We start from the raw sequence: 25,564 nt of genomic DNA, 5'->3' as shown, positions 1-25,564 counted from the left end.
TAAAATTAAAATAATTTGTAAAATAAATTAAACGTATCCTTAAATAAATATGAAGTGTAATTTCCTTCCACTGATTTTTTGAGTTGCTGAATTCCTCTTAACTGGCTTCTATTTTTTGGTCCAATCATTGTGAGATTCAAAGGTGTTTTCTTCATTTCTATACAGTTACTTAACTGTGCATATAAGTTCCCAAAGTTCCCTCTTATTAACATCGGCTTTTGTCTTATTTGTTGGTTTTCTACCAACCCGAACTCCTAATCCAACAAACATTTTTTATTTAGAAACCAACCAAGCTGTGTTATTTCTATTTGGCCTGGCTATATCTCTATGGCACTAGTCGAAGACCTATGCTAACCTTTTTTCTCCCTCTAAATACAAATTTTGAGATTCATATTCATCAGTCTGTGTACAAAATGGCAGGGTAGGAAGACTGCTATGGTCTATGTGCTTCTTTTTGGTTTCTAATTGCACAGGTATACTTCCTCCCTGGGGTGATTGATCTTTAATTTCTATCTACAAAATCTAGATGATATTTTTCAAATACTGTAATTTGGATTCCTCCTTCAGATATATGGTACTATATGTTGCAGTCCTAATGAACTGATGCATGCATGTGATTGTAAAAAATGTTGAAGAGGGGTTTAGTTCCTCCTCTTAAACCATGTTTGTTGAAATTCAATCTTCTAAGGAAGTTTTTACTATTCCTTGTATATATGTCTCTCCTAAAGGATTTTGTTTAGCCTATTCTGTTACTATCACTTGATCTATCTTCTCATATATTGGGCTGCTATTCCAAACAAGAACTGGTTTTTGGCAGTGAGTATTGTTTTCTTTTGTCTTAAAAATATGCTGTTTCTTATCATAGTGGATTTTGCTACCCAGAGATTCTGCCAGCTAAAGACAAACTAAGATATGGATGATATCGAAAGTTTTGTGCACAGACAGCACAGTTATCACTTTTATCTAAGAAATCAAATTGAATTGGAACCTAGGTGTTTCTCGAGTCTCTTAATCATTAACATCTCAATTAGTATTTGCAGTAGGAGCTTCATTTCAATGTGATTTCTGACTACAGTTAATATATCATATTTGAAGAGCAAGTGGTTTGCAACCTCGTAAGAGTTATTCATTTTCTAATTTGCCAGATAAGGTTTAAACATTTAAGTTGAAAGTAAGAAGAATCATAGATCAATTTTTATTTTTTTATTTGTTTCCTGGGCATTTATTTTGATTTTATGAGTGTATTTTGTTTTGTGGATTGGATTCTAGTATCTGCAGACAGCAGGTAGATCATAGTGTAAATGAAAAAGCACAGAAGTGCTTTTTAATATTTATTGTTTTTTTTCCAAATACAGCGGAGGCCACAATGTCTTTGCTAAGGTGGAATTTTAACTGCCATGTCAACTCATGTTTGACTGAATCCAATAACTAACTTTTACTTTAAAAAAACTTTGAAATTCATTCTAGGGGTTGGCCAAGTGGGATCATATTCAGTACTTGGAACAATTCCAACCATGGTGGCTTGTTTGAGAATCAAGTACCACCAAATTCTCTTTCCACTTGAATATGATTAGTTCAATTTTATAGATGGGAAAAGATACTTGCACAAATTATGTGAGATATGACATAATCTGGACCATTACTTTTACTCGGGCAAAAACTTTTTGAATTAGAACATGGTGAATTATCAAACAGCTGATTTATGATGGTTTTACCCTTTTACTATGTTTATCTGTTGACTGAGGCCACAAAACTCACAAGTGTATCTAGTATTTTACTTTCATATTCACATAGATTAATAGTTCTACCTGAAAAGTTCATCTGTTTGTTTTCTTTGCCTTTTTTTTCTCCCATCAGGGCACAGTCATCCTATTAGGTTCAACAAGATTGCATCACTGAGAGAAAGCCTCAAATAGTTATAAACCATAATAGTTTTAATTTATTGCAGATTTTATAGCATTATACTGGCTAATAAGTCAAGGTTTTGATACAGCTTCAAATTCAGCGTGAAGCAAGTAACAGGAAAATCATGTCATTAGTTAGGTCTGCTGATCTAGCTCCAACATCATATGAAAATGCTAAGCTCTTCTCACTGAAGGGAACTGATGTTCGACCGGGGCTGTCCTCACAAATTTTTGGTCCTGATAAGCATAGGAGCACGTACATGACGGATACTTACCCCAGCGAGAGTTATGAGAAGTACTTCCATGACTCACAAACAGAAGAAATAATAGAACCATCTAGTTCCAGCATCTCTGGAAGTTCAATTCACCCTGATGTAGCCTCTTCTTACCAGATCAGAGCCATTTCAGGAGCTTCTATGGTTGCCAACAACCCATTTGATTCTTCTTTCATGTCTACAAGGCATCGTGATGCTTATCAGTCAAACTCTGGATCAGATTTGATGGAGAATGGAAGCCTGGATTCACGCAACGATGATGGTCTAATGAGATTAAAACTACAAGCATTGGAAAGGGCATTGCTTGATGATAGTGATGCTGAAGAAGAGGAGGAAGAAGAGGAAGACATATTTGAGGCTGCTCAAAGCATGGAAATTGATCCTGACATAGCTGAGTGGGCTGATTCGATGCAGAATATGCTGCTCCATGATTCACCAAAGGAGACCTCTTCTTCAGATTCCAATATTAGCAGCATCAGCAGCACCAAAGAAATATCTCAAACTTCTCAGAACCCCAGGAAGTTGCTTTATGAATGTGCTATTGCACTTTCAGAAGGAAATGAAGTGGAAGGATCATCTATGATAAACAATCTCCGGCAGATGGTCTCAATTCAGGGAGAGCCTTCTCAAAGAATTGCAGCCTATATGGTTGAGGGACTTGCAGCTCGCCTGGCCGAATCCGGCAAAAGTATTTACAAAGCTCTGAGATGCAAGGAACCTCCAACTTCAGATCGTCTAGCAGCTATGCAGATACTGTTTGAGGTTTGCCCATGTTTCAAATTTGGATTCATTGCTGCTAATAATACAATTACAGAAGCAGTGAAAGATGACATGAAGATTCATATAATAGATTTTGACATCAATCAAGGAAGTCAGTACATAAATCTAATCCAAACACTTGCTTCAAGGTCAAGCAAGCCACCCCATGTTAGGTTGACTGGAGTTGATGATCCTGAGTCTGTGCAGCGATCTGTTGGAGGCCTACAGAACATAGGACAAAGACTAGAAAAACTTGCAGAGGCACTTGGTTTGCCATTCGAGTTTCGAGCAGTGGCATCAAGGACTTCCATTGTCACCCCATCAATGCTCGACTGTAGTCCTGATGAAGCACTTGTGGTGAACTTTGCATTCCAGCTTCATCACATGCCCGACGAGAGTGTTTCAACAGCAAACGAACGGGACCAACTTCTTCGCTTGGTGAAGAGCTTGAATCCAAAGCTTGTGACAGTGGTGGAGCAAGATGTGAACACAAACACCACCCCCTTCTTACCTAGATTTGTTGAGGCCTACAATTATTACTCTGCTGTGTTTGAGTCACTTGATGCTACTCTTCCTAGAGAAAGCCAAGACAGGATGAATGTTGAAAGGCAATGCTTAGCAAGGGACATTGTCAATGTCGTTGCGTGTGAGGGCGAGGATAGGATAGAACGGTATGAAGTTGCAGGAAAATGGAGAGCAAGGATGACAATGGCTGGCTTCACTTCATCCCCCATGAGCACAAATGTGACTGATGAAATCCGACAACTCATTAAGGTGGTGTATTGCGACAGGTACAAGATTAAGGAGGAAATGGGTGCACTTCACTTTGGTTGGGAAGACAAAAGCTTGATCGTTGCTTCAGCATGGAAGTTACCAAGATAATCATTAATCAATTATGTTAGGCAATAGACACAAACTAGTATTGGTAATGTAGTGTTTGCTTGCTTGTTTAGACTGTAGAATACTTCTGATGTTCCTACTATAGTGTTTGCTTGCTTTTCCACATGTATACTAGCGTACAATCTTAAGCTAATAACGAATTTTGATATTATCTAAGTGCTTTCCTTAACGTGGCTGGAGGACAAGGGAGCATAAAGCAATGAAGCTTAAGCTCATAAATATTTTCTATTTCGATAATTTGTTAAAAAATAAAAATCAAATGATATAAACAACCTTCTTCTAGTGTCTAGAAACCAACACTCTGTTATATACTAAGCAAACAAAACATCAAAACGAAACAAACAACTAAAGCATAACAAGGCTCCTGTAAATGGTATATATAGATATAGATTCGAGCCTACAACAGTTTATCTGTGAGGATGTGTGTTTTGGTGCATTGGTAATGTAGTCAAGGGAAATATAACTGGATCTATTGGGAACAAAACAAGTATTTAGACAAAGCACAGAAGTATAGTTTTTAGTTTTAACTTTGTACACAAGTATCAACATTTAGAAGTCTTACTATGGGAATCTAGATCACTTAATTGAGCAGGATGTGAGACTTGTTGTAAATCTCGCATCTGTCTTTGATTCCTATGAATAAAAAATGTTAGAATTCTTGAACCATTTTATCCCAATTGAATTCTTACAAACAACTCACTATCTCAGCTAAGAAAATGAAGTTTTTTGAAAAAATAAAAACAGCTAAAACGTATATATGAAAACCATCACTATCACTCAGAGTGTTAAAAATTAACTAAGCAGAGAAGAGAAGCCTTGTGAAATGAGAAAATATAAGGGAAATCCTAAAGAAAGTTTAGATGTGGTCCACTCCACAGATATTGTATGTAGACTTAGGGGTAGTTTGGTTGTGTGGAAGAGAAATGAATGGATGAGAATTGAAAAAAAAAATGAATTAAAGTATAAAGAAAGAGGTTGAGAACCACACAAATTTTTTAAAAAAATTTCTCCTTTCCTTCTCATTTGAACACAACCAAACAACTCCTTACAGCATTTGGCTGAATCCTTTCTGCACCCAGGGAGTAAAGGTTGTTACTTCCTGCACCCCATAAATATCATCTTGCACCTCCTTTTAATTTTATAATAAATTAAAAGTCCCTAATTACCCTACTTGTTTATTCTCCTCTTTTCGCACCCCTCATAACAGATGTGTATTATGGATTGCAACTGTTTATATTTTATTTATTATTTTGATAACTCGTGTTTATATTTTTTATTTGAGTGAAGAATCTTCTTCAAGTTATAAATATACCAACATGGATGACATAAGTTGATAGATAACTTTATTCTTTGATCAAGAGTTTGACATTTTTTCATGCTTATAGAAAAATATATTTTGAAAAAAAATTAATTCCTTGGAGTGAATTTTAGAACCTCGAGATCCAAAGGATACCTGGTTCACCAAAAAACAGTTATATAAATATAAGTCTTTCTCCATGTTTGAATGCACTTACGGGATTGGAAGGATGGTTAACAAGTATTTTGTATGTAGGCTAGTTGTGACCAATTTTCTGTTCAAGTGGCAACTTGACATGGTAATGTGACGTTTCATATAAAAAAATAGTAATCTGCTTGAAGAAATATATCCAATAATGCAAGTTGACGCGTTGGTATTAGACCAATCTAACGGAGCATTTTTTTAACTCTTGGACTCTTGGTTAATTATTTCGCATCATCTTCCTTTTGCCTCTGTACAGTTTAATAAAACGGTTTTCAGATAATTATGAAGTTATCATGTTGGTCCACCATCGACAATATGCATAAAGCCTTGGACATTGGTGTTCAATCAAGTTCACTTATCATATAGATAAGGTCCTTCAACTACCAATTTGTCTGCCCAGCAAGAGTTTTTTTTTCATAAACAGGAATCAGAGTAAAAATCTTTCTTTCTTAAGATTCAAGAGCAGCAACTTATTGATTAGTTATTTATATAATAATTGGTTATTCACATGTTAAGTGAACCATCAGCATTATGCTGCCTTGTTAAGTGGTCTGGTCACAATCATTTGAGGAATTTGAATCAGATGAACATTTTTCTACGTAGCAGATATTTGGTTTTTGTATTCATCAAGACAACAATTCTGAAATTCTTGGTCCAGCTTATCCTGTCATGCTGACAGCAGCTTTAAGATCCAATCAATTCCCTTTGCAAGTTCAAGTTTAATTAATTTTTTAGTCCTTTAAATCACGTGTTTACATTTTGATCCTTATGTCTCTATTTTATAACGGTCTTACATGTAATAAACAAACTAATAGAAACTAAAACATAAAAGAATATACTCAGAGAATCTAAAACCTATAATTTTTAGGTATAAGGCCTTAAACAAAGAGTTTGACACAAATATAAGGACTATATGATTAATTAAACCTCTAAAATATATCTTTTGGATTTGTTTACCTTTAATTATTATTATTACTAAAGATTTATACGCCAATTACAGAGAACAAATCCAGAAAAATTGATTCTCAATTACAATTTTTTGTTGTACCAAAACCACCATTAGAGAGCCGAGGTTTCAAGAACATCTAGTTATATAGCGTAGATGATAAGTAGAGTCTCAAGCTCTTGATAGATATGACATGAGACATACATTACATATACTAATCGAACGTACAATAATCAAAAGATGCTATATGCTATGGCTCTATGGATGCTCATTGTTCGTTAATAATATCAAAGTGGAACGAAACCATGAGTGGATTGATTGATTCCGATTCTAACTAGTCCTGACCTTGCATTCCTGCATTTCTTTTGACAACCACACGATCTCGTGGAGCTGATATCACATCAATTCTAGAAAAAACTAATTTTAATTACTTGAAGTTTGACTCAAACAATTATTTTCAAAACTCGTTTTCAATTTTATTTGCATTGTATGATTAAATAAGTAAGCCTTTTTTATTTGGTGAATAATAAGTAAGGACTACAATTTTAATAATTAAAATAAAAGTATAAAAATTTAAATACTTAAAAAATGATATAATTATCATCCAATAACTTAAGTAGGTGAACTGAAATATAAAAGTTGAGACTTGACAAGCTAAAAGTATTTAACAAAAAAGAAAAAAACGAATTAAAAAACATTAATAAATTATCAAGATTTAAATCTTTAAAAGAAAATACATAAAGAAATATTTCTTCTTTAATTTTCTCTTTTGGGTAGTTAATGCACACACCTTAGTTTCTGGTTCTGAGAATTTTGGACAATTTGTACTTTTTTAGTAGGATGAAAAAAAGTAGAGGGGTTTGAAACATAAATGACATCCACATGAACTTGAGCCTTCTTAGAACCTCACAATCTTGTAATAATATCCACATAGGGAGATACTGCATAATCAAACCAAACAAATTGAAGAAGAAAAAAAACAGCACAATAATACATGAGCTTATCCACAAGTCTAGGAGTGCATTTTCCACAGTTGTTTGTTTAACTAGAATTTACACAAAAAAGCATAGCTAGCATGGGCATGGAGAACTGTTTACGAGTGACCACAGTAGGCACAGCCACACCCCAATGCCTTTCTCCATTCTTTCCATCTTCAAGGGATAAGCTTGTCTTCCCAACTCACAGAGGTTTCAAGAAATCCTTGCAAAACTCAACACTGTCATGCCCTTCTCTTTACTCAACCGGTGCTGCCTATAGAAAGTCCCGTTTTGTTTGCAATGCTCGTGAAGCAGTAAATGAAGGTAATTAATTAATTATCCTCAACTTTAGTAGCTTTCCTTTCCACTTGCTTTTCTATTTCTTTAGTACTAAAGCTAAATTGCGGATAAATTTCTCAATTAGTACTCATAAAATAAATTGAATTAAACTTCTCTCATAATAGAGTAAAATAAACTTTTGAAGAAATTAAATAAGAAAACTTCTATAATTTAATTCATTGGCTAATTTTAATTTATTTACTTTCTTATTTTCTTCTCTTATAATTATTCGTTTTATAAGTTTATTCAAATTGAACCTAAATAACCTTTTTTATGACATGATTTTCCTATTTAAATCTTCATTATGAATTTTAGTCATTCTAAGAGACGCTTAAAAAAGGTCTCCTAAAAAGACGTGAAGAAATAGAAGATATTAAATCAGATACTGTAGTTTAAAAAAATTACAATAGAATGTGTTTTATGACAAGAATTAAAACTAGGTAGTGGCTCATGCATTTGCACAGTTTATAGAAAACTGAAGTTAAAAAGAATGATACCTATATAAAAATTATACAGCCGACACGTGGTGATAGTGTCAGGTGTTTTACGAAGAGCGATAAAACGAGTTAAAACTTCACGTACACTTAGTAGTGTCATTGCAGAGATTGATTTCATGCAGACACACATTTGCTTGAATGAAGTAGCTGATTGATTTTCTAATTTCATCTTGAAATTGATGTGCTTGTTTTCTTGTACTGAATTCTGAATTTGTTTCTCCATGGGGCATAAGAATGCATTTAGGTAGCAGTTTTAAATCACACTCAAGCTTTAAGTGACTTAACCCTCTATGTGGTGTCTTGTCTAATGAAATAATGCATATGTTTGATCAAACTTTGCAGTTAAAGTGGTGACTGACTCAAGCTGGAATAACCTTGTGATTGCAAGTGAGACCCCTGTGCTGGTAGAGTTTTGGGCACCGTGGTGTGGTCCATGCAGGATGATAGCGCCTGTTATCGATGAGTTAGCAAAGGATTATGCTGGAAAAATTGCATGCTACAAGCTTAACACAGATGATTCTCCAAACATAGCAACACAGTACGGCATCAGAAGCATACCAACAGTTCTGTTCTTCAAGAATGGAGAGAAAAAAGAAAGCATAATTGGCGCCGTTCCCAAATCTACACTGTCCGCAACAGTGGAAAAATATGTTGAATTATAAACTGAGAAAATGATAAACAATTGCATGCATTACAGTGCTAGAATTGAAGGGATGGAATGGGAGAAGTGACAATAGTGACATTGCAAATTTCATTCTCTTCAATTCTTTTCCATTCCTTAAATGGCAATAGATAGTGTTTGTTTATAAGTTTAAAGACCATCTTTCCTTCTGGGATTTGACAATTTTAAGTAATACTTGTACTCTTATTTTTCATTTTGTAAATGTTACATTGGATAATCAAACTTCATTCAATGATTGAATGTTGATTACTTCCTTGTGCATACGAAGTTCAAATTGATCATTGCTTGGGACAATATCTAACTATTCCCCCAACAACCAGTTGCTTTTTGTATCCCAAAACTTGTCACCTTCCTCAAGTGTGTGCGTGTATATCAGGGATGAGTTTGTGAAAGCTCATAAGAAAAATTAATATAAAAAGTTACACTTGAATTCACAAGAAAAATCAGCCCCATCAGCCACACAACCAGCCAACAAATTTTCATTTCTTATATATAAATTCATATATTAGCACAGTGGCCTACGCCCTGTGACTACCCAACCCAAATACTTTCTGCCATATCATCAGGGGCCGAAGGCAAATACCATTGCTCATGTTGCATGAGCAACTGTCAAGAACCACAACATTCATAAATCTACAAAGGGCTCTCAAGGAGAAGGTTTCCAATCAAATTGAAGATTACTAAAACCACCAACGGCCCCTAGTCCACTAAGTAGTTGGTTTGACATATCCTGTTGATGATTCATAGCTTGATCCCGGGCAAGAGACGCCATTCCTCCCCTTCCATTCATGATTGAATTATTTACCATAGCAGATCTGATTCCATTAGGCATAGCAGATTGACCGAGACCCATTGTGCCATAATTACCAACCCCAACGCCTGAATTACTGTTCATTGTGCCATTACCCACCAAGCCATTGCCACCATTGAGCCCTGTATTGGCACTCACTGGCAGAATACCATTTACATTCTTCACATCATTTCCAAGAGATCCGACACCAACCATTCCACCATTGCCATTAATCTGGGAGGACATCATCATCTCGTGTATGATTTTCTGGACTGAGCTTTGAGCATCACTAGGGTCAGGTTCACCAGAAATAGATGGCTGCTGTTGTTGCATGGAAATATTAGCTGGAGAGTTTGTTGTACTCATGTGATTGGCAGATGTTAAAGCAGGGTGAGATGTTTGTGGGGGGTTGTTAGAAGAGGATGGTGTTGGTGATTGAAAAGGGGATGAGTTTGGCTGGGCTTGTGGCACTGTACTGGAGGAACCTGGGGATGGAATCTGAACAGAACTACCTCCATATGGACTGCTTGCATTGTTCATTGAATTTGGTTGTCTAGAATTCATAGAGTTCTGGTGAAGAAGACCAACAATAGTGCTTGTGGAGGTTAATGTGGATGCTGGGTTGACAGTGTTATTTACACTAACCATACCATTGCTAGAAGCAATTTGCATGGCAGCAGCTTGTACTGAGTTTTGATCACCATTTGAGTTATGGGCCACCATCTGTTGTTGTTGCTGCTGTTGTAATTGTTCTTCATGCTGTTGTGCTTGACCACGAGGTCCAGATGAACCACTTGTTCTCCGAGGGAATTTTGCTAAGCTCTCTGAGAGATGGGGAAAAAAAAAAGAAAATTCTATTAAACTTATCACGATCAAATAGCTGGCAGTAATTCTTAGTATATGAAAACAAAATCTTCATAATGTAACTGTATAAGTTATTTCAAAGACTTAAACTTTCCTCCAGTTAAGTGATATGAAAAATTACAGAACAATAATCAAAAGAGTTGGAAGCCATTTCCCCAACTAGGTAAAGAAATCAAAGAGAGATATCACTGCAGAATTGGTTGCCCATATAAACAATTTCATGTAAAACAAAAATGATTCCATACTTGGGACATAAAAAGGTACAAGATGGAAAAGTTTTGCTCCTCAAATAAGTTCAGTCAACTTTCATCAGCATCTTGACCTCAAACCTATTATCCATTAACAACCTTCCTGTCAGAAAATATTTAATGAGTGATTTATTACACATCCTTCGCCCTCCAAATAGACACAAGGATATCTTAATGTTGGAAAGTATCAAAGACATTGATACCAGGCTCCAGAAACAGGATTTGAGTAGAAAGTAAGACAACTAACAAAAGAAGTCTTTCCTCCCAAATATCGGCGTCAACTCTCTCAAGTTGTAATAGCCTAATAGGTAAGCTCCAAAAAATAAATCTTTAGGGGAGACATTATGAACTCTAATTATCTGCTCTTGATTCCCTTTAACATCTCTTTTTTTTATCATTATTGTCATACCAACTATGACTGCAAATCATATTCCAAAGCAAAAGACCAGGACTACATTGCAATTTCTGTAACCATGTATAAATCAGTTGGACAGGCTATACAGAAACTAGCTATTCCTTGATAGTTAAGTAACTAGGCTATTCCTCTCTCTCTCTCTCTCTCTCTCTCTCTCCCCTAACTGTTAAAGGCATAAACTGCATGCAGGCTCAACAAGACTTAATTCCTTCTCACAACTTCCAAACCATACACTTTTGTGAAACTTCAATCAATCTTCCATAAAAATGTCCTCCACTATCACTAAAATCCAAAGACATGCCCTTAACATTTAACAACTACACTTTTACAGCAACTTTAGTCACCAAGACCAACTCTTAACCAGATCATGAACAATCTTCAATCTGCGTATCTTCAAGAACCTTCTTTTGTCAAAGGTAATTTCATCTGGAATTCAATTGATTCTATTACTAGGCATAGCTTAGAAAGGTTGGATGCAAGCCCCACGACACAAATATCAACCAAGTAGGATAATCTTGAGAAAAACAAAATTAATATCCAAAAATAATTTTAAACTGTAATATATAAAGCCAAAGTATAGAATTAAATGCATCAAGACTTTCAATTTCTAAACAATGTTCATTTTTTTAATTAGAAATGGAAAATCAACATTGGAACATTGTATGGGAACAGTTGCTCTCTTTTTAATGATGCATTATTAATACACACATTCATATCCAAACAAAATAAGTAATAGTAAACCATTAACTTACCCATAGGTCCAGTCCCAGTTTCTCTGCTGTAATCTATCAAGTCTTTCATACTATTTACCACTTCTGATATCTGCAGTATAAACAAGTAAGAAACAATAAACTAAGTTTGTTTTATTCACTCAGTATATGAATAGAGTTCATTGTAGATTATACTCCAAATGAAACTCAAAAATTTTAGATAAATATATCATTACTCTCTTATATATATACAGAATTTGTATCCAAACAGAAAAATATGAACTTTATTCTTTTTTTTTATCAAACAGCCAGAATTCCTGATTTATTTAGCCCTTGACAATAACTCTTACAAAAAATACAGATGTATATTTATTAACCAAAATATAAAAGCACCATCAAATATCAGCCAGCAATTACTGGGCCCCAATTCCTCACTTAGGATATCTTATTACAAACATGAACTGTAACCAGCATAATTGCTATATTTGCAATCACATTGAGAGAATCCGAAAAACAAGACCAAGTAAGGTTTTCCTATTCAAACAACCAAGGCAAGTGGGGTGTTCTGTTCAAAATTTCACAAAATAACATTTCAACAGGCAGGGATGATAACACAAAAGACATGTAATAGAGCCGGAAAAGAAACCAAGTTCAATTTGAAACATTAAAAGGAAATAAATACATGATTGCCCACAAATAACTAGATTAAAATTAAGCATTGAAAATGTGGTAAGCAATGTCTTAAGAATGGAACACTACCTGTAGGCAGCGCACGTATCTCTTTGTATATCCTAAATCATTAACCAATGGTACTTCTAAGGCTTTAGCCAACTGACGGGCTGATGCAACAAACCTGGAAAGGAAGCATATAAAAATATTAGAAGAAAAAACAGAAACTTTCATAAAAAGCAAACCTAATTAATTTAGACTTGGACCAAAAAGAGATCAAGAAAAAGGACTAGTGCAATCTAAATTGTAGACAGTAGACACAACACAACCAGCAGAAAACAGAATATACAAAAATAGGAAATGGCTGTGTAAAGCATGCAACATGTCACTGAATGTTGTGACGGTGAGACTCACGTGCAAAGTCACCACAATTCCTCACAGCAGCAAGACCAGAATCCAACACTCCCATAATAACCAAGGAAAAAGACTTTTTATTGAGAATGAAACAAAATCAAAATATACAAATCTATATATTAGAAACAGATTGGCCTAACTCCAGAAGGCTTACTAAAGGGAGGATGATTGCCCAAGTCCTATATGGAGTATTCTGGCCATATTCCTAGGCAGTATGGGACATCTTAATTCTTAACGCTATTTTCAAGAACAGGTCAACCAAGGTTTATCATATACAAGCGAATTGACCACCAAAAAGGTCTAAAAAAAGTGTAGAACGAATTGCAGAATACATTTTACTAAGTGCATCTCCAATCCCAAACTCATCCATGGGTTTTAAACCTACTTTTAGTGGACCCTACACAACCACATCATATTTAAGAACCTCAGTAATTTTTTACTCCAATGATGAACTCACTAAGAACTTAAATTGGGTCCCACACATTACATCACATCTTCATATTTTTATATGTATTTTTATTTCAAGATAATAATCCATTTATATTTTAATTTTGAAAAAATAAATATGCAAAAAAAATATAGTTTCAATAAATTTTTCACAATAATATTTTTGGAAAATATTTATATATATATATATATATATATATATTAAAAATTTATGATATTTTTTCAAGCCTCAAAATTAAAAGGAAGCTAAAAAATAACAAAACAAAAGGTTTCAGCTTTACACACCATACATTAAAAGTAGAACTAGTCACTCGAACATTAAAAAATTGCCTAAGAGAACGTTACAAAAAATTACAAACATTTCAAAACACGGCAAACATTAATAATGACAATAAACACAGTTTAGTCACACCCAAATCTAGGGAAAACAGATACAAAACACACAAATCAGTAGGTGAATCGCTCAAATCCATTGTTAAGGTTGCGGAAAATGGCAAATCAAGATCTGAGCACTGCAAAAGCAGCGGAGAAACTCCTAACAGCAATGTTGTCAAGATCAGCAGGAAGATTGCAAGATCGTAAATGTGGGATCATAACAAGGATCATAAGATCCTACCAAAAATATGAAAAATATATTTTGATGCAAAAGTATGATAAATGATAGTATAATTAGCTAATAAATATAATAATATAACTAAAATCCAGTTAATAAATTAAATAGTTATTTTATACTTATTATATTATTTTATAAATATTGTACAAGTATTATTAAATATTAATATCTCAGTCTATTCTATATTTTATAATAATTATGAAAAAAAAACAGAAAGCAAATATAACAAAAAAATTAAATAATATAATAAAAGACACAGTAGAGAAGATATCACAAATAAAAACCAACTCATGAGTTTTAAGGGGAAAAATACTAAAGATGATGGAGAGAGGTGGTGGCTGAAAAATAAGAGTTTAGAGCCACATATGTCATGGTTCAGTGAGAACAAAATGTAGAAAACAAGAGAAGGCAAAACACGGCAAATCTCACTCACAGTAAGCAAAACAAGAGTGCAAATCAGATCCCATAGTCAAAGTCACAGCAGGCCAGAGAGAGACGGTTGAGTATCAGGGCCTGAGAGACTGAACGCACACCACAGACACAGGTGCACAGCAGCAAATAATCATAGCAGAAAGAGGGTCAGGTCAAGACTGAGAGAGACAAAAAGCAGAGGCCGAGAGACAGAGAGAATTGAAGAGGAAAAAAGAGAAAAGCTGGGCAGTGTTCATCTAGGTTTGAAAATGGGGAAGAAGCAGAAAGTATTAATTTAGGGCAACAAAAAAATAGGTTAAACAAACTTGGGGGAAAAGCGGGTCTGCATGCTGAACTGGAAAAATCTAGCAAGCAAGATTGAAAAAACATCCAATTTCACAATTTTGATCCATTCCTACTACAATCTTCAATCCAACCGCTTCACGATTTTACCCCCAATCCAGCTCGGAAGCAGGGAGCAAGATCGTGAAATCATGCGAGTACACAATTTTACTTGGGATCCTGACAACACAGGCTAATGGGCGGAGGAGAAGGTCATCGAAGAGGCCCCGGCAGAGAAGAAGGTAAATGATAGTTACTTTCCTCAAGTTGAATCTGAAACTAAAAAAATGTTTCTCTAATAACAAGATCGCAGTTCTTATGAAAGAACCGTTCTTACACAAGGATCCAACTCGTAGAACTCCAATGCTGCAAATTTAGAAAGAACCAATTCTTATTTGTAAGAGCAGTAGTAGAAACTCCAGTTGGAGTGGCTCTAAAGGAGATAAACATGATGAAACATTCTCATGAATCCATATTCAAAAGGAAGTAAGTCACACCCATTCCATGTTTCTTTAACAAGGTACAAGATAATTAAAACAAAAAAATAGTCAAGTTTTAAAGAAGGCAGGCATCAGTATAAATAGAAAATTAAAATAAGACTCAAAAATTAACATAAAGAGTAAATGCAAAATGGACTTACATATTGCAATTATTTTGTAATTCGGGAACAGATACATTGGGTGTTGCATTTTGAGTAAAAGACTGGTATTTTTGAGCAACCGTTCCAAGCTGACTAACCTGTATATATATATATATAATAATAATAATAATAATAATAATGATAAGTAAAGACAAGAATAACCATAATGTATAATATCTAAATGCATGGCCAAGAACTTTTCTGGCAAAATCTATAGAGTATAAAACCAGCATTACAAAAGGCATTCCCAACAAAATAATAATCACAATACTAGCAACAAAACCAGGAATCCATAGATCCTAGCAAACATCTAATCAAATGCCAGTCTCAAAACTTATTGCAGACCTACAGTGATGGGAAAAATCATCGAGACTAATAGTCAACAGATAATAAATGGGTTTATTAATCAATATTCAATCAGCCAAGTATGTTTGTCTATTTAACTAAACAGAGAATCTAATTTAATAGTTATAATTACAAAGCCCTCTCATAATGCAATTACTGGCAACCTGTGGTATCAACAATCTCCTGGGTATGAGCTCCTCATGGCGCCGAGCACAAAATTCCCAAGAACATATCTGCAAATGAAATAACAAGAGAATGCCAATTAATCTTTCTTTCATATTAAGAAAGTCAATAATGACAATAACATATAAGCATTTTTCATTGAATATTAGAATGTTAATATTTCTATAATTGTATGTATAACCTTCAGGTCCGGAGAGAAAACTATTCGAAGTTGGCCATCACGAACAACACGAAGTTGCTCAAAAACACTTTCTTGTATTGCTTTTGCATAATCTAGAACAATCTGACCAGAGGAATTATGATATTCACGAGGCATGTCAACATAAAGTAGTTCTTCCAAAGTACCACTTTCATACTTTATCTTGAAAAGCCGTGGAAGAACCTCAACAGTTGCTTCTGGAAAAGAAAAAAAAATTGACCATTCAGAAAGTGAATAGCACAACTCAATCATATTTACATATATTTGACAAATATTTTAAGATGACAACATTCAAACAGTGAACAACCAAAAATAGACTGAGCAGGGAAATGCAGAAAAAATAACCCCAAAAAACATAACTTACCAAATCCACGGCCAGGCTTGCGATTACATATTTCGCAGTGCCATACATCCTGAAAATATTTAAAGAATTCATTTTTTAGGTTAAACTAATGTTTAGCATCAGTGAAACTACTATATCTGGTTCCTTGAATACCATAAACTATATGTGGCAACATGTAAGAAAATAATCACCCAAATCCTTATACATTACAATATGACAATCACAACAACAAAATCAAGATGCTAATCACTGAATATAGTACAATCAAACATGCCATTAGACAATTAATTCATGAACTTAGATAAAGTTAGACAGCATTGAGAATTAGTTTATAAGGTTTTCTCTAGAACAGACCTGAGGGAAAACTCCAGTTGTTTGTCTTCCACTTCCATACATTGAAACACACCATTTCTTTTTGGCATTAGGAGCAAAATACTCAGCAACAAACTTTCTCCAGAAATCAATATTGTTATCCTACATAAAATCAAAGTGTAAATATCTCTTAATAAGATATACGATTTACACACACAGATTGGTTCTTACTTCAGGTCTATGTTGTTGCTGATACATGTAATGTGTCAGCCGCCTAGCACACATCCCTGGTTCATATGCTGGCTTCACAGGAGATCTCATAGGCATATTCTGCTGTTGAAATTGTTGTGGTAGTTGGGACCGCTGTTGTGGCATTGCCTTCAAGAGTTGTTGCTGCTGGTGTTGTTGTTGTAACTGTAAAAGCCTGTGATGGCGCAAAAGATTGATCTGGGCAGCAGCAGCCTGAGACGATTGATTTGACATGTGGAGAAACTGTTGCTGTTGCTGCTGTTGTTGCTGCTGCTGCATAAATAATGGTTGATCAGAATGCTGAGGCTCCATTTTAACAGGTCCCAGAGTTCTCATTGTCTGCATTTGTTGTGGTTCCAACTTCACTGAAGCTAAATTCCTCAAGGATTGCAACTGCTGCTGCTGCTGTTGTCCGAGTTGATCATTGCTTACCTGCTCCAGCTTTACAGGTCCCATACCACCCATCCCTCCTCGAATTGATTGAAAATGCTGCTGCGGCTGCGGCGGTTGCTGTGTATTCAGGGGAGCAGAGAACTGTTGCATTGACTGCTGACCATGTTGGAAATTTTGAGGTTCAAGCTGTTGGGAATGTTGTTGATCTTGCAACAGCTGGTTACTAGAAGGGTTTGAAAATTGTTGACCCTGACCTTGACCAGAGGAAGCAGCATTCACTATACTTGACTGTACAAATGTGGACGAAGAATTATTGAAGTTCATTCCATTGCCAACACTGGAGACTGGATCTTTTTCAGCTCCAGTATCAATTGCTCCACGCTGGCTGTTTCCAGGACCAGAGAGCCCGGGATTCGGAACTCCATTTGGGAAAGACTGATTCAGTATGGAAGTCACATTGGACATATTTCCTAGAATATTCATGTTGTTGAACTGAGTGCGTGGTGAGACGAGTGAAGGGAAAGACGACTGTGGCGGCATGGGACCCCCTTGAGCTCCTAGCATTCCCGAATTCGATCTTAAGAGAGAAGGCGAAACAGACTGGGCACCACCAATGGGAGTGGGTGGCCCCGGAGGCACCATCTTTCGATATCACGGTCTTCAAGCAATCACCTAAGCATAACAACTGAGTTACTTAAAACACAAGTTCAACAAACTACAATTACACAAGAGCTTGCCAGAAACTGGGCAAATTCACAACGCTCAACCCAGACAGTACTATTTCAACCCCGAGTTCAAGGCCAAAGTCTTCACTATGATCCAACAGAAGCACGTTGTGCTGAGTTTTACCAAACACAAGCCATACACCAAAGAAAACCAAAAGCAAGAAACATTCTTTGATTCTGAACATTATAATTGCGCTACCTCCCTTAAATGAGCAACCTCCAAACAGCTCTCGCATGAATCTCTGTACAACACATGATTTCTCAGATCCAACCATTAACCAGTGCACTCAATAATACCCAAGAAACCAATACAAAAAAACAAAGCCCCAAAATTTCAGCACACTGAACACTTTAAAAACTTGAAAATTAAAAGAAAGAAAGAAAGAAAAAAAAAAGAAAGAAAGAGAGAAGCTTAAATCAAATTAAGACACACATCTCACACCAAAATCAATAAAACCCCGAGCTACAAGTTCAGAATTACCATTTCACAAAAGTTCAAGCTCAATTAAAAAAGGGGAAAAAAAGTGTAAAACATAAACTTCATAAAAGTGGCGACAAAAATAGCAGCCGATCGAAGCGTAGCTGAAGCGAATCAACGATCCAGGGCTACAAATGAGACAAATGGGGCGCAGCAATTGAGGGAAACAGAGACAGAAATATAGGCGAAAGGGTCAAACGTTTGGAAGTGTAACGTTATAACGTTAAAACTTGTCATGACTCACCGAGAGTTGAAAATTGTGAAATTGAACAGTAACAGAATCTGGGAACTGATCAAGGAACTGAGAAGGAACGAAAAGGCTCGGACTTTCCACTTGGGGTTTCTGAATTCGCGTCCACTATAAGTGTCTAGGGTTTTCTCAGTGCAGAAGCAGCATCGTCTTTAATCTCAGTGAAACAACGTACTGTTGCTGTTGCTGCTGCTGCTGCTGCTTCATGCCGTGCGTTTTAGAGAGAGAAAGTATTGAGAGAGAGGGTCATTGCGGACGTCAAGTTTGTATTCGATCCGATTGAATTTTCTTCATTCTTTGGTCTTTTCTTTTCGCTTCTATTCCCTTTCTTTCTCTCTCTTCCTCATCTTAAAAAATGAAGTCAAATACTACCATTTACTTCTGCGCCTCTCTTGTGCACATGCACCATGTTGTTGATCATGATTCATCATAATGATGTTATCGCATCAACATCCCTGTGCATCGGTATCATTATCTCTAGCACATAGTATTGGACTGGGTTGCTAAAATTACGAATACGTCCTTCGTTTATTCTTTTATTTATGGAGTTAACGGGGTTTCCAAGTTTGATGTGTGTTGTGCGGTCAATTAGGTGCGATTATTGGTTTCACCTAGAGTCGAATATACGAGTAAGTTTATCGTTTTGAGCCCGCATTCACATAACTCATAACCCATTAAACATAATTGCATTTGAAGTGTTGCTAGGTGCACCCAGCATTCTGAAAAAATGACAAAATTGTCCTTACTTGATTTTTCTCTTACGAATCAAATTGATCCGTAACTTGATCCGTAAGAGGAAAAATAAAAATTTTGTTAATTATACAATATATTTAAAGATATTTATTTTGCTAATCAATCGATCATAATCATAATTCATGCTAATCAATTAATCATGCTAATCAATCATAATTTTCTAAAAGAGGATATATCTATATATAATCATAATTCATTTTAATCAATCAATCATGCTAATCAATCATAATTTCCTAAAAGAGGATATATCTATATATAATCATAATTCATACTAATCAATCAATCATGCCAATCAATCATAATTCCCTAAAAGAGGATATATCCGAGAAAACTGAATCTAAATCAATCATAGTTAGCATGAATTATGATTATATATAGATATATCCTCTTTTAGGGAATTATGATTGATTAGCAGGATTGATTGATTAGCATGAATTATGATTATGATTGATTGATTAGCAAAATAAATATCTTGTATAATTAACAAAATTTTTATTTTTCCTCTTATCCGTAAGAGAAAAACTAAACAAGGGCAATTTTGTCATTTTATTAGAATGTTGGGTGCACCAGCAATAATGCTGGGTGCACCTAGCAACACTCTTGCATTTGTTTAGCTCAATTTAAATGAACTTTTGTTTTGGAAGCTCGCAACCGCACTGTTTAGCTCCCGCGCTAAATAGATCGGTCCGCATTTGCAAAATAAAAAATAAATTAAGAAATTCTTGCTCACTAGTTGATTCATTTCTTTCATTTATTATCCTTTTTCACTATTTGGTCTATTCTCAATGAAAACACTACAAATTGTAGAATTGTTGTCTATGGTTTTTATGTCTAAAATTGGTAATCATATTTCGTAAATTAGACATTATTCAATTAAATGGTAATTTAAAAGAAGAATAAGATCTTGAAACACAATTCATCCTGATCGGAATCAACATCAAAATTAGCTCCCGAAATACAACCCATTGAAAAATATGACACACTTTAATGGTTTTAGAGAATAAAGGGCGATTGTATGCTTGAACGACTCTACAACACAGGATGACCAGAGAAAAACAATAACAGTGTAAATATGGTTAGAGTATAAGGGATTATGACAGTGCAACTTCTTAGGAATAGACTTTATGTCAAGCACTCGAGTCTAAAAACCCTAAGTCCACAAACAAGCCTTCTAAGTTTCAAGTTAAAGTGTTAGACACATACAAACTTACTCTTGAACTAGTAATTGTGAACTTTGCCAACATATGTGGGCTGCCAGCAAGGACCTTCGGTCAAGCTTGTTTAACTCGCAAGTTAACCAAGTCACCAAAAAGTTTGCTTATAGGGAGAAATAAAGTGAATGGAAATAAAATTTGTGAGTGAAAATAGGTGAAAATTAAAGTTGCTTAGTTGAAGCAAGATAGAAAAGAGATAAAGAGATAAGTGGAAATAAGTGAACAATATTGGGTCTCATTATTTTTGAAATTGTTTTCACCTTATTTATTCTCTTTTTAAACATCCTAAATTAATTCATCCACCTTAAATTATTTTCATCTATTGTACCAAAGTGATAATAGGTACAAAAAAGTATGTTTATGCAACATTAAGTGCTAGGTCATCAACCCTAAGTGAAACTCGGACTAATGAGCTAAATGTCTCTTTAAGGTGATTGCAATTTTTTGAAGTTTTGGTTTTCAAAGAATATTTTAAATCAAAACATGTTTAGTTAAAATAAAGTTGAAATGCTATTTAACTTAATTTCAAAACACTTCATTCATTTTCAAAACCCAAAAAAAGAATTGTGAATTAAATTTTGTAGTTGTAAAAAAATACAATCTCATTACATTTGATAACAATCTTTCTCACTTATGTCATTACCACCAACAATAGTGTCACCGTTATAGACATCACCATTATTGTTATCGTCATCACTATCTTCGTTGAGCCATTACTCCACCACCATCAATCATTACTGACATTGGCACCATTACCATCATCAATGTCACCATCAAAATAAGTCTATTTATTATTTAAGATTTTTATAAATTTAATCTAATAATAAAATAATATGTTGAAAATGTCATATAATCGCGTCATTATATTTATCATACTTTTTAAAAAAAAAGTTAATGTGAGTTACGTCTTAAGGATTCCTGGATAAAACAATCCTTAAGACTCAATGAGTATTTATAGAAATATTTACAAATTATTCACTGATAAAGCTTTCGCATTGGTAATGAAAATCGAATATATAAATATAAGTTTATTTTTCATCAATTAAATCAACTTTTGTTGATTTTAACAAAACTTTTAAAATGAATTTGATTAATGTGTCACATTATTGAATTAACTACTTTTTTTATCCATTTGAAAACAATTGACATCATTTATCATTCAATCTACTAATTTAATGATATAGATTTTTCCAACAATTAAATACTTATATAAACACACTTGTAACCTGACCTAATGACCGAGATTTACGTTGACGTGGGTCCACCTCTTTATTTTTTTTCTTTCTTTGACATGTCTATATCTTCAAGGCCCCTCCACTTAACTGTCTCTGAAATCAATTCACACGACTTTAACTTTATGTGAAGGATTTTACCATTCTATAGTGCTGATAGTCACATTGTTAATCGCTTTTAGAATTGCAGGACAAAACCTACATGGCATAAGCGTTTCTGCCTCGTGTCCAATTCAATGGGCAAGTACAAACTGATTTGCCTTTTCAGATTTTTTTATTTCTTCCAACTATTAATAAATAAACCATTACAAAGACAGCCTAACGGCCTTGCATGTCTGATCCAACGGGCTTTTGATATAAATTAAACAAACACTTTTTAGATTAGCTTAAGATGTTACAGTTAAACAAAATGCGCTGCTATAAAGTTTCAAACTGGACTTCACATAAAATACTACTCTGTATCTCACATAAACTGAAAATTATAATTAAACATAATTTTTGTCCATTCATTATCTACATAAAAATCTGTAGATTTACAGCACTTACAATATAGCAAGAATGCAGTTAAAGAAAGGAAAAAGACTCAAAAATTTCAAAACTTGAGAAGTCTAGCATTTTTGTTTTCATTCTAGGGAACTAAACCTAACCATAATTAAAAAGTTTTTTCAAAAAATACCGTTAGAAATAATTGAGAGTGAAATCATCATATTTACTATTATGTTGTTTGTTAATTTTAAGAGAGATGAACGAGAAATATAGTATATCAAATAATATTATAAAAATGTTTGATATAGATGAAATAGGGAGAAGATTAGATATAGTTTACTTGGTTGATTGAATATAGTGTGTGGGTTTGTTGTAATTTTGATATCTATCTTTTGATTCCTATAGGAAATTAAGAAAAAATTAAGTAGACATACAAAAATTGATTATGATGCACGGATGATAGATGATGAAAACAATAAAAAATTCAAACTAAGAATGCTAATTTTAGTATAAAAATAAATACACAAAACATTTGCTATTTTATGAAGAAGAAAAAAAGCCTAAAGGAATTTTCGTACGAGGGAAAAACATGCCACAAAATATTCATTAATTGAATAAACGATGGCGGCGGCAGGGAGGAATGAACAGAAGTTGCAGAAACCCTAAAATCGGGATGGGATACGAACATGAAAGCATGAAATACGGTCCCTCTCATTATAAGGCACAGTGATACTTGCTATTGGAGGAAACGTTGCTTTCTTACCAGTTTTCTGATATTTTATGTTATATCATTATGGCTATTAAAATTTTCATTGAGGCTAAATATTCAATCACTTCTTTGAGGTAATTAAGACTACCATAAATAATAATAAAAATAGCTGATCAACATAATTTTTTAAAATTAAGTATACATATTAAGATAAAATAAAAGTAATGTTGAAATAATTAAAATATTTTTTTGACTAATGTGTAAGATATATATTTAAATCACTATATATATATTTCAATAGAGAAATCAAAAACATGTAATTGAGTTTTTTTATTCAGTGTAAAACATGCAACTGAGTTGAGACACCATCAGATAAATAATCTCGGAATTACGTATCATTAATATGAGTCAAATCGGATTCTGTTTTGTGCCAAAAGAAAATGGGAATCGTTGTGGCCTGTGGGGATCATGGAGGGGAACTGCGGGTTCTTTTGGGCAAGGTCTTCCAAATGATTTATTTTGTATAGTATTGCAGGCAAGTCTTTTGAAATTCAACGGCATGTTTGGGTACATTGAGATTTTTTTTTTCAACTGTCATTTTTATTATTAATAATTAATAATGAATAATAGCTAATTAGCTATAGAAATAAGTTAGATTTATATTTGAGAAAAAAGGTCAAACACTCACCTTATACAATAATTTTATCCTATTATTTAATCACATATATATAATATTTATTAATTTTTAAAATAATTAATTTCAAAGTCAGAATGATTTTTAATTAAATAAATAATATAAAATTATTTTATACCGTAATTATTGAATTCTTTATATTTTATTTTCTAAAACATAAAAGAAAGCACTCTAATGAGTGGGTGGGAGGGACTCTTTTTTACTTTGAACCAGTTTCCCACATCGCTTTTTAGCCATTGATGATGCATTTCATAGAGAAATCAACGGTTAAAAATTAAAGGTACATTGATACACCGGAACTTCGAAGGACCATGAAATTCCTCACCCGAAATACAACACGCGAACATTCTGATTTCTGAAGCAGTTTCGAGTCATAGAATGGGATGTCATGCATGATAGTTGATGGTAACATGACATGATGATTAGGATGCGGATGACATGAGTGTGATAGATTATGGATGACATGAGATGTGTTGGGATTTGTGTCGCGTTATTTGACGGAAAAGCACCGTTATGTTAGTGAGTAAACAAACAGACATAACGCCGTTTAAGGATTATAATTGCTACGAATATAAAGCTGATCAGGTGACAGTTGGATGATCCTGGCCTTTGGCTGCTTCAAAAGAAGATTCTCTCATCCACGTCACCAACAAAAGAGAATATAGGGTGTGTTTGAAATATATATTTTTTTAGTTTATTTTATGGTGTAAATATTGTTATAAGTTTTAGAAAGAACTCACAAAATAATTTAGGCTGTGTTGATAAGCTATTTTTATTTTATTTTAATAACTTTTTTAGAATAACTTATCAAAATAATGTAACATTATAAAAATAATTCAATAATTATTTAAATAAAGATTATTTAAATATATCTTTTAGTAAAAAAAAATAGATTAAATTGTTTTAATATTAGATTGATATATTTTTTGAAAAGTTAGTAATATAATAATATATTAGATTAATTAAAGATAATAAAAATAAGAGATAAATAAATGTTAGTTAAATAAATATCAAAATATATAATTTAAAATTACATACAAGGCTTGTATAAGGATAGATAAATTTTTTTTCCTAATAAGTATATACAATTGGACATTCAGGTGTGATTGAATATAATTTAAAATTGGTTGGAATTTTAAATATGTATAACAGTGCATGTTGCAGTAATATTTTCTCTTAAGTCATATGACAAATTTTAGTGACCGTGTTTTATAATTCTTAGTGGAAAAGTAACAAATCGTTGTAGTGCTATTATTGTTAAGGCAAATTTGAATGACACTAATTAAAAAAATAATGACATTCGATTAGCATATACAAGTTTATATATATGTGTGTGTGTGTGTGTGGTGCATGATTTGAATAAGGGGTATGAGAACGCCAAACTGATATAACAAGGTTTTAAGAATTTTGATTATTAAATGATTTTTGTGATGTATAATGTTGTTGTGGTATGATGTTGTGAATTATTATTAATGCACAAAAGTAGGGAGTTTATTTGGTAGTTTTTTAGATAATATTTTTGTAATTTTATCATCACTTTTTATGAATGAATGATGATGCACATTTTATTATGAGGATATAATGTTAGATATTTTCATTTATGATGTGAATAATACTTATTTATAGATATCCTATTTGAGATAGAAAAATATTTAA

At 33.7% G+C, this 25,564-nt stretch overlaps 3 protein-coding genes across 5 annotated transcripts; 2 read left to right on the top strand and 1 right to left on the bottom strand.

Moving 5' to 3' along the window:
* The first annotated feature begins 237 nt into the window (after nucleotides 1-237).
* Nucleotides 238-3,994, top strand: LOC114410356 (scarecrow-like protein 1). 2 transcript variants are annotated; one of them, XM_028374277.1, is made up of 2 exons: nucleotides 238-473; nucleotides 1,994-3,994. In XM_028374277.1, exon 2 carries the CDS (start codon nucleotides 2,030-2,032, stop codon nucleotides 3,818-3,820), a length of 1,791 nt encoding a protein of 596 aa, XP_028230078.1. In that variant the 5' UTR covers nucleotides 238-473; nucleotides 1,994-2,029; the 3' UTR covers nucleotides 3,821-3,994. The 2 variants fall into 2 exon arrangements, with proteins under 2 accessions (XP_028230078.1, XP_028230080.1); XM_028374279.1 differs by having other exon boundaries at nucleotides 1,949-3,994.
* Nucleotides 3,995-7,136: 3,142 nt separating this feature from the next.
* Nucleotides 7,137-9,041, top strand: LOC114410355 (thioredoxin M-type, chloroplastic-like). The gene is made up of 2 exons (XM_028374276.1): nucleotides 7,137-7,586; nucleotides 8,441-9,041. The coding sequence occupies exons 1-2, from the start codon at nucleotides 7,361-7,363 to the stop codon at nucleotides 8,758-8,760; spliced, it is 546 nt and encodes a 181-aa protein (XP_028230077.1). The 5' UTR covers nucleotides 7,137-7,360; the 3' UTR covers nucleotides 8,761-9,041.
* A 118-nt stretch (nucleotides 9,042-9,159) lies between these two features.
* Nucleotides 9,160-19,173, bottom strand: LOC114410354 (transcriptional corepressor SEUSS-like). Of its 2 annotated transcripts, none has more exons than XM_028374275.1 (10): nucleotides 18,815-19,173; nucleotides 16,957-18,334; nucleotides 16,768-16,887; nucleotides 16,435-16,483; nucleotides 16,053-16,267; nucleotides 15,853-15,921; nucleotides 15,344-15,441; nucleotides 12,567-12,660; nucleotides 11,850-11,919; nucleotides 9,160-10,394 (listed from the first exon to the last, which is right to left on the bottom strand). In XM_028374275.1, exons 2-10 carry the CDS (start codon nucleotides 18,007-18,009, stop codon nucleotides 9,427-9,429), a joined length of 2,736 nt encoding a protein of 911 aa, XP_028230076.1. In that variant the 5' UTR covers nucleotides 18,010-18,334; nucleotides 18,815-19,173; the 3' UTR covers nucleotides 9,160-9,426. The 2 variants fall into 2 exon arrangements, with proteins under 2 accessions (XP_028230076.1, XP_028230075.1); XM_028374274.1 differs by having other exon boundaries at nucleotides 16,957-18,039; nucleotides 18,815-19,172.
* Between the last annotated feature and the right edge of the window lie 6,391 nt (nucleotides 19,174-25,564).

The sequence above is a fragment of the Glycine soja genome, chromosome 4 (assembly GCF_004193775.1).
Source record: "Glycine soja cultivar W05 chromosome 4, ASM419377v2, whole genome shotgun sequence".
Lineage (NCBI taxonomy): Eukaryota > Viridiplantae > Streptophyta > Magnoliopsida > Fabales > Fabaceae > Glycine > Glycine soja.
This window is presented reverse-complemented; position numbering and strand designations above follow the sequence as displayed.